Here is a 9,049-nt window from a genome sequence, read left to right as displayed (position 1 = left end):
ATTACTCAAAGAACTGGGTCGTTTCTATGCTGAAACAACAACAACAACACTGGGGCTAGATAAATAAATAAAGCAGATGGAAGAAATAGGCCCTTTATGGGACCTTTTCACCCAGAATGCTGGCACTAGAGGTAGAATGTTGCCCCAGTAGGGGAAGGGGATTCCTGTATCTGCTCTATCTCTGCTTCCTCTCCTGAAAGTATCTCCCTCGAGAACGCCCATTACAATGATATTTCCCCGCATGAACCACGGCCCTTGGATGTGTAAAAGTCTGTCTTGCATACATTAAGGTTGTTAGGTATTTGCCCAAAGAATGTTGTTCTGATGATTATGGATTCTAAATAATAAATACGATTCACGGAGAACAGCCAAGGCTCAGTCCACAGGCTATGAGCCCCTCACCGCATGCTTTTCGCTCCCATTTCTGTCTCTTTCTCTTTCTTAGTCTTCATGGTGTCCCCAGTTCAGGTCTGCTCAGGTTTGCTCAGCTAGGACTTGTCCCCAGCAAAAATGGTTTTTCTTCAAGACTTTCTAGGAGCTGATGAGATAGTATAGCAGGTAAGGTGTTTGCCTTGCCCTTTGCCAGAAACAGGTTCTATTGCCTGCATCCCATACGTTCCCCTGAGCAGGCATCAGGAGTAATTCCTGAGTACAGTGAGCATCACTGGGTGTGACCCCTTGCCCTCCCCCCCAAAGACTTCCTGTTAGCATTAATTTGTTGTTGATGATGTTCCAGTTGAATTTATTTTCAGGCTTTAACTTTGCAGGAGAGCTATTACAAAGGTAAGAAACTTGCCTTGCATGTGGCCAATACCGTTTTTGTTTGTTTGTTTGTTTGTTTTTGCTTTTTGGGTCACACCTGGCGATGCACAGGGGTTACTTCTGACTCTGCACTCAGGAGTTACTCCTGACGGTGCTCAGGGGACCATATGGGTTGCTGGGAATCGAACCCCGGTCGGCCGCGTGCAAGGCAAACACCCTACCCGCTGTGCTATCTCTCCAGACCCAAGCCAATACCGTTTTGATCCTTGGCACCACATACGGTCCCATGAATCTGACAGGAGTGATCCCTGAGCACAGAGCCAGGAGTTACTCCTGAGCACTGCCTGGTGTGGCCAAGAGCCAAAAACAAAACAAAATCATCACCACCAACAATAAAGAGTTTTTAACTCAGATTCTTCACACGGCAAACAGATAGGCATAACCTGAATGCACAGAAGCATCTCTGGAGTCCTCAAGAACTTGTAAGATTGTAGTGAGATACTGAAATAAAAAAAAAAAAACATGGAAAATCGCTGAGTCAGCCTCAGTCCTGGACATGGGGAGACAGTGTGATAAAGATCAGGTAAGCAAAAAAAAAAAAAAAAAAAAAAAAGATCAGGTAAGCAAGCAGGTGAGAGGGCAAAGTCCCAGGTTGCAGGTGTCTCCAGGGAGGTGTTGGGGGCAGGAGGTCAGACCTGGGCATGCCTGGTGTCCCCAGAGTTTCACTCCTCCCTCTGCAACAGCGCCTTCTGCCATGGATCCCCAGTACTCACATTTCCATTGGGCGATGCTGTTTGGACCAGCCAATTAACGCCAGCCTGGCTCTCGGTTATAAATTTATGAGGGCCACAAGCGAGTCAGAGCCAGTTGGATGCTCTCACGATGCTCTCAGGATGTGTGATCTGCCTCCTGTCGCTCTCGGGGGCCCTGGCCCTGACCCAGATCCTGGAGGGTGAGTGCGGGGTCAGGAGGAAAGTTCGTTGGCGGGGAGGGTGGGGACTGCCAGGCATTGATGTGCAGGACCCCCGAGAAGGAGTTTCTTCGTTCCCTGCCTGAATGCCCCCCAAATATTCCTCCTTGTCCCCCACAACCTTCAACTCCTCCTGCCGTCCCTCCCCCCATTTCCCGTCTCCCTCTCCTCCTCCCTCCCCCCCTCCCCTCCCCCGTCTCCGCCGTATCCCTGGACCCGGGGCGCGCGGCGGCGAGTGGAGCCGAGTCTCACCCCTTCCCCTCCCCCAGGTCCCCACTCCCTGCGGTATTTCCGCACCGCCGTGTCCGGGCCCAGCAGCGGGGAGCCCCGCTTCATCACCGTCGGCTACGTGGACGACACGCAGTTCGTGCGCTTCGACAGCGACTCGGCAAGTCGGAGGATGGAGCCGCGGGCGCCGTGGGCGGAGCAGGAGGAACCCGAGTACTGGGAGCAGGAGACGCGGGTCGCCAGGAACAACGCAAAGAATTACCGAGTGGCCCTGGGCAACCTGCGCGGCTACTACAACCAGAGCGAGGAGGGTGAGCGCGGCCGGGCAGGGACGAGCCAACACGGGGACGGGCCGGGTGGCCCGGTGGCGGGTCCGAGCGTCCCGGACCTTGATCGGGAGGCGCCACGGGCCCGGGCCCGGTTTCGTTTTCGGTTGGGGGTTAATCTGTGCGGGGCGGGTCAGGCTCTCACACATACCAGAGCATGTATGGCTGTGACGTGGGGTCCGACGGGCGCTTCCTGCGCGGGTACACTCAATACTCGTATGACGGCGCCGACTACATCGCCCTGAACGAGGACCTGTGCTCCTGGACGGCGGCGGGCACGCAGGCTTGGCGAACCCAGCAAAAGTGGGAGCAGGCGGGTGCGGCTGAGCATCGTAAGAACTACCTGGAGAACATCTGCGTACAGGGGCTCCTCAGATACCTGGAGAACGGGAAGGACACGCTGCTGCGCGCAGGTACTGAGTACCTGAGTGGAGAGGACTACTGACCTTCGCTGGGGGCCGGGAGGGGGTGACTCCCCTCAAGGAGGGACCTAGTTGGGTTCAGTGTCCGAGCAGCCCCTTCTTCAGTCAGGAGAGGGACGGACCTGTCTGGTTTCCATGTTCTGTACCAGAGAGACTCGCCCTCCCCTCAGGCCCACCCTGTGTCCACAGGACCTTGAAGGTCTCCAGGTGTTCACTGGGGGAGGGGAGACCTCTGAAATGACGAATGTGGGTTCCCTGAGACCCAGCAGCCATTTTTGAACTCTCTCAGCTTTTAGCTATGACTCCTGCTTCAGTCACCCTCCATCCAGGACAGGATCAGAGTCAGTGTGTCCTGAGAGACCCCTAACCTCCTTCCCAAACCCTATTCGGGAACTTTCCAAGGATAGGATTTTATCCAGTTTCCCCAGCCAAGCTTGTGTCTGGATTTTTTTTCCCCTTTATTTTATTTTTTTTAAAGTTGTAGATTTACAATTTTTTGTGCTTTGGTTTCAATTATACAATGATCAGATACCCATCCCCCCACCAGTGCCCATTTTCCACCACCATGGATAATATCCCTCCCACCCCCATCCCCCCATCCCCCCTATCTCTGTGGCAGGGCAATCCCCTGTGTTCTCTCTCTCCTTTTGGGTGTTGTGGTCTGCAAAAGAGGCATTGAGTGGCAAACATGTTCAGTCCATAGTCTACTTTCGACATGCATCTCCCCTCCTGGGAGGATCCTCCAAACATCCTTTATTTGGTGCTCCCTTCTCTATCTGAACAGCCCTTTCCTCTAGGATACCCGGCTGGCCTCTAATTTATGGAGTAATCCTCCTGGTGCTGATCTCAGCTATTCTTGGGTATTAATCTCATACTTTGTTACTTTATATCCCCCAGATGAATGTAATCTTTCTATGTCTATCCCTCTCTTTCTGACTCATTTCGCTTAGCATGATACTTTCCATATTGTACCACTTGTATGTAAATTTCATGATTTCATCTTTTCTAAGAGCTACATAGTACTCCATTGTGTAGATGTACCAAAGTTTCTTTAACCAGTCATCTGTTCTTGGGCATTCAGGTTTCTTCCAGTTTCTGGCTATTGTAAAGAGTGCTGCAATGAACAAACAAGTGCAGATGTCACTTCGACTATACATTTTTGCCTCTCTGGGATATATTCCCAGGAGTGGTATTGCTGGGTCAAATGGGAGCTCAATTTCTAATTTTTTGAGAATCGTCCATACTGTTTTCCAGAAGGGCTGAACCAGTGGACATTCCCACCAACAGTGAAGGAGTGTCCCTTTCTCGCCACATCCACGCCAGCATCGGTTGCTTTTGTTCTTTTGAATGTGGGCCAGTCTCTGAGGTGTGAGATGGTATCTCATTGTGGTTTTGATCTGCATCTCCCTGATGATTAATGATGTAGAGCATTTTCTCATGTGCTTTTTTGCCATTCGGATTTCTTCTTTGCGAAAGTTTCTGTTCATTTCATTGCCCCATTTTTGGATGGGGTTGGATGTTTTCTTCTTGTGGAGTTTAACCAGTATTTTGTATATCCTGGATATCAACCCCTTGTCAGATGTGTATTCGGTGAATATCCTTTCCCATTCTGTATGTGTCTGGATTTTTTAAAAAATTTTTATTAGTGAAAAACCATGAGGTACAGTTGTAGATTTATAATTTTTTTTTGCTTGGGTTTCGATTATACAATGATCAAATACCCATCCCGCCACAAGTGCCCATTTTCCACCACCATGGATTCCAGTATCCCTCCCACACCCATCCCCCTATCCCCCCCTGCCTCTGTGGCAGGGCATACCCTTTTGTTCTGTCTCTCCTTTTGGGTGTTGTGGTCTGCAAAAAAGGCATTGAGTGGCAACCATGTTCAGTCCATAGTCTACTTTCAATATGCATCTCCCCTCCTGGGAGGATCCTCCAAACACCCTTTATTTGGTGCTCCCTTGTGTCTGGATTTTTGCCTCCTGTTTCAAACCAGTTATCCTGTTCACCCTCATTATGGAAGTGACCCAAACTGTGAATTTTCTCATTTTTCCTCCTCAGAAGCCCCCAGAAGGCATATAACCCACCACCATTACTCTGAACGTGAGGTCACCCTAAGGTGCTGGGCCTTGGGCTTCTACCCTGCCGAAATCACCCTGACCTGGCAGCGTGATGGGGAAGACCTTACCCAGGACACAGAGCTGGTGGAGACCAGGCCTTCAGGGGATGGAACCTTTCAGAAGTGGGCGGCTGTGGTGGTGCCTTCTGGAGAGGAGCAGAGATACACGTGCCATGTGCAGCACCAGGGGCTGCCAGAGCCTGTCACCCTGAGATGGGGTAAGGAGGGGGACGGGGCACAGAGCCTGTTCTCCGGGGAATCAAGTTTGGCCCCTCTGGGGAACTGTTAAGGGTCAGGCTGAGGCTGGGTGTCAGACCCTCTCCTTCCTTCCTTCCTAGAGCCCCCTTCTCAGTCCACCATCCTCTCTGTGGAGATCATTGTTGGCCTGGTTCTCCTCGGGGCTGTAGTCTCTGGAGCTTTGGTGGCAGCTGTGATCTCCAGGAAAAAATGCACTGGTAAGATGGGTTTGAGTGTGTGTGTGTGTATGGGGGTGGGGGGTGGAATCTGTCAAACATGCAAGTCTTGAGTCTTGTCCCGCTTTAGGGATCTCCCTGTATTAGTTCTACCTCATAAACAGGAGCAACACCTGCCCCTGTGCTGTTGCTCTCATGCTCCCTGTGTGTGCACCTTTCAGGTTTTCTCATGAAAGACACTGGTTACTGGGGTCACAGGTAACAGGGACTGTCCCTGCTGAGCACAGACCGCCAGAAGCAGGCTGGTCAGTCTAGGAAGTAAATCGTTTTTCGTGATCGTGCCTTCAGAGTTCTGACACTTCCCTGGGGTCCGGGCCTAGAGAGCTGCTCTGTGGCCTCAGGACCCAGTGCTCTCCCTGACCTTCCCTGGGATGTTTCCTTCCCGCAGGTGAGAAAGGAGGAAAGTACACTCGGGCTCGGGCTGCAAGTAAGTGTGGGCAGGGCTGGGCCCTGGAATCCTGGAGACAGAGACGGGAACCCATGGGGAGCTCCCGCACCCCTAGTTCCTCTTCTAGTTCACCCTCTGTGGCTCTGATCTTGACCTGTTTGTTCCTCCCCAGACAGCGAAAGTTCCCAGGGCTCTGATGCGTCTCTATCAATCCCTAGAGGTGAGCTCTGGAGGCTGTAGTGGGTGGGATTGGTCAGAGGGGACAAGACTGGGTTTGGGGTTCTTTGAGAGGGATGCTGGGAGCTTGCTCAAGATGTCACCACTCCTGTGACTCACTTGAGTCTCTTCATTCTTTTCTCTTACAGTGTGAGACAGCCTCCCCACTGGGTTTCCTCACATTGCAATGTTGTGACTTAAGAACTGCTGATTCTCTTCCTAACATGGGACCTGAGTGTGTCTATGTCCTGTCATATATTGTGAGGGGGGAGACTGGCCCACCCCTGCCCATCAGGGGCTCCCCATACTGATCTGCATTCTCTTCCCTGATGCTCTGGGCTGTGCCAGCAGAGACAGGACTCAGCAGTCTCCATCTGTATTAGCCTCTTGTTTTCCTGAATAATGAAATCAGCATCACATTTGCATTTTTCTTATTCGCTGTTTTGTGGGATTGAGGGGTTAATAAAGGAAATCCCTGAAAATTGAGAAGGAACAAATGGAAATCCTGAGACCTTTCATGCATTTTCTGTTTTGATTTGAATCTGTCCCAGATGTGACAGGAGAGGCTGTGAGGGGATGGGGGGACAGACCTGTGCCCAGTCTGTCTCTGTCTCAGCCACTGTGGGCCTTGGTGTGGTCACTCATCCCAGCCTCATCCTGTCTCAGGACCGTGGGCAGCAAGGACTTCTGTGCTGGTCAGTCTAGGCTCAGGCCTGGGTCTGCTCCTCAGCCCCATCTGGGTGTTTCTTTGTTGCTTCTGTGCAGGAGGCTGCCTGTTCTCTTGTCCACACATTCATAGCTCATTCTCTCAGTGTGTGTCCCCATCTCTTAACCTCAGAATTGCCTGTCACAGTCCCCTCATGGCCCAGCATGGCCCTTGCACACAGGAGTCTCAGTGGTATTGAGAGATGAGTGTTCAGAATTGCCATGTTGGAATTCAGCCCTCCCACCCACCAACCCTGAAGCTCTAGGAATCTTAGTGCTGTCAGTGATCTGAATTGATGGATTTAAACTTAGGGGTTGGAAAATGGGCTCTGTGAACCCAAGATTCTCTTCTCCCAAGAGATAAAGTGCTGTGTGCTGTGGGGTGCCATTGTGGGAGGGAAGTCAAGTGAGAATGAGAAGCATTTGTGAGAAAAGTGGAGGTGACATCGATGTCACTTGGAGTCGACATTTTCGCTACCATAGCACAGCATGTAGATTGAGGTTTCATGAATAAGACAGTGTCTCTACCATGTCTACACTGATCATCTACCCACTTTGCCAATAGGGGTCTTTCAAACAACAGAGAATGAAAATAAGGCAAAATTTATCAGCCTTTGAGACTGAATAGGAAAGACAGACTTATACTGAGAATATAATAACCAAGGCAAGTGTTCTGGTTTGAAATTTGTAACCTCTGGGAGGAACATGAGCCACTTGTAAGTGTGTGGGGACTGGGACAGTGACTGTTTTCCTAACCTGGTTAGTTTGGCTTTTGGAAGGTGACTTTTGGGGCAATGTGGAAGGATGTGAGGGACTGTTTGTATAGATGTCTGGTGCCAGGCAGGAAATCTCAGTGCAAAAGCCAGGGCAGGCGTGAGTCTGTGTCAGGGAAGAGGAGACAGTGTTCTGGCTGGAGCAGTCACTGAGGTGAGGTCCTGCTGCCCACAGGTGACGAGGATGCCATTACTCTGGAAGATTTTACTTCTATCTAAGAGGCGCAGCTGCAGGCAGATTTGAGTGAAGGTTCAGCCTTGGGTTATCAGTTTGACTGCTGTGCAGAAGGACAGGTGAGGGGACAGGGAATCGCAGAGAACTGGGAAGCTGTAGAGGTGTTGGGGGCCCTGGGGTGTGAACAGGTGAAATAATGGAGGTGGCTGGATTCTGCAGGCATTTGATGGTGGACTTTACAGCATTTCCTAATGCGTAGAATCTGGATTAGGAGACAGGAGTCAGGGAGAAACCCGAAATGTCAGGATGTGCAAGTGGAGTATGGGTGCTTTCACTGGACTCAAGAAAGATTCTGGAAGAAGCTCACTAAGGCAATGACACCATAGAATCCAAGTCAGGAAGATATCATCGGAGACCTGTCAGAAATGCAGGTGATGTTGGCACCAGGACAGACAAGCATGGATTCAGGTGGGATGTCTGGCCTTGGGTAACTGACTGCAACAGTAATATTCAAACCCTGGAGAACTTATGTGGACACTCCAACACTATTGACTGAAGAAAAACTACTAGGACCACACTCTGAACCTCTAGTGCTGGGCGATCTGATCAGACCTCACAGATGTGACATCATGTGCATGGCAGAGAGAAAGGGAGCAACAAATGCCAGTGAGCTCAGGAGTCACCTGGATGGTTTCTTAAATCTCGGAGAGTCTGGCTAGAGGAGAGTCTGGGTTTGTAACATGGTTGGGAGTTTGTTGCCGGTTTCAGACCCATGTTAGCAGGAAGAACAGAGACCAGAACACCAGTGACTGTGCTCACGGCCCCTGCCCCCTGGTGGGCCCTGGTAAATAAATGACACCACGTTCCAGGCCCCACATGCTGAGAGAGACTTAGGAGAAGCCTGAGTATGCAACAAGCTCAAAGCAGTCCTGGGGTTCAGCTAGATGAGGAATCAATAAGTTACACACCACAGAGTACCCCATGTAGTGTGGTGCTTAAAATATATGTTTAAATTATTTTCTTCTGGGAAGAAAAAGTCAAGATATGCCTGTGCTGGAAAATCCTGTTTGTTTCTATGTGTGGGGTCCGGCCATTGGAACTGGAGGTTGGTATAAACTCAGTAGCAGGAAAATGTCTAAATCTATTTCCTAGGTGGATTTTTTTTATTATTGCAAACAATGGATGCCAAATATTCTTAATATCAGATTTAGTAAAGGCCTAGAGAGATCTGAAACGTAGCTGTGCATAATGTAACAGATGGTACTGATACATGTAACATACAAAACAGATATACTAAGAGAAGACATGACATACATGTAGATATCAGTATAAATGTGTGGACATGGTCATCACGGTGACACAGAGCAGGCTGGAGGCCACAAAGGAGCAAAATCCACCATTCTCTCTCAGTCTCCCTCTCACACGACACACTGCGCCCGCCTGATTCAGATGGTGACACTTGGGCCTTGCTGCAGGTCACAGAGGTCACTGT

The 9,049-nt window shown here is 50.4% G+C and overlaps 1 protein-coding gene across 1 annotated transcript; it reads left to right on the top strand.

The window, feature by feature from the left end:
- The first annotated feature begins 1,644 nt into the window (after window positions 1–1,644).
- On the top strand, window positions 1,645–6,380 carry LOC130035459 (patr class I histocompatibility antigen, A-2 alpha chain-like). The gene is made up of 8 exons (XM_056127181.1): window positions 1,645–1,714; window positions 2,002–2,271; window positions 2,424–2,699; window positions 4,770–5,045; window positions 5,166–5,282; window positions 5,689–5,727; window positions 5,861–5,908; window positions 6,054–6,380. Exons 1-8 carry the CDS (start codon window positions 1,645–1,647, stop codon window positions 6,056–6,058), a joined length of 1,101 nt encoding a protein of 366 aa, XP_055983156.1. The 3' UTR covers window positions 6,059–6,380.
- Window positions 6,381–9,049: the final 2,669 nt, after the last annotated feature.

This window comes from Sorex fumeus, unplaced genomic scaffold, assembly GCF_029834395.1.
Source record: "Sorex fumeus unplaced genomic scaffold, SorFum_2.1 ptg000063l, whole genome shotgun sequence".
NCBI lineage: Eukaryota > Metazoa > Chordata > Mammalia > Eulipotyphla > Soricidae > Sorex > Sorex fumeus.
This window is presented reverse-complemented; position numbering and strand designations above follow the sequence as displayed.

Bases quoted from the DNA above. Each gene is read 5' to 3' on its own strand.
- LOC130035459 (XM_056127181.1), top strand. From the start codon at position 1,645: ATGCTCTCAGGATGTGTGATCTGCCTCCTGTCGCTCTCGGGGGCCCTG. The intron at 2,272-2,423 runs GTGAGCGCGGCC...GGGGCGGGTCAG, and splicing joins CTACAACCAGAGCGAGGAGG to GCTCTCACACATACCAGAGC. The intron at 2,700-4,769 runs GTACTGAGTACC...TTTCCTCCTCAG, and splicing joins GGACACGCTGCTGCGCGCAG to AAGCCCCCAGAAGGCATATA.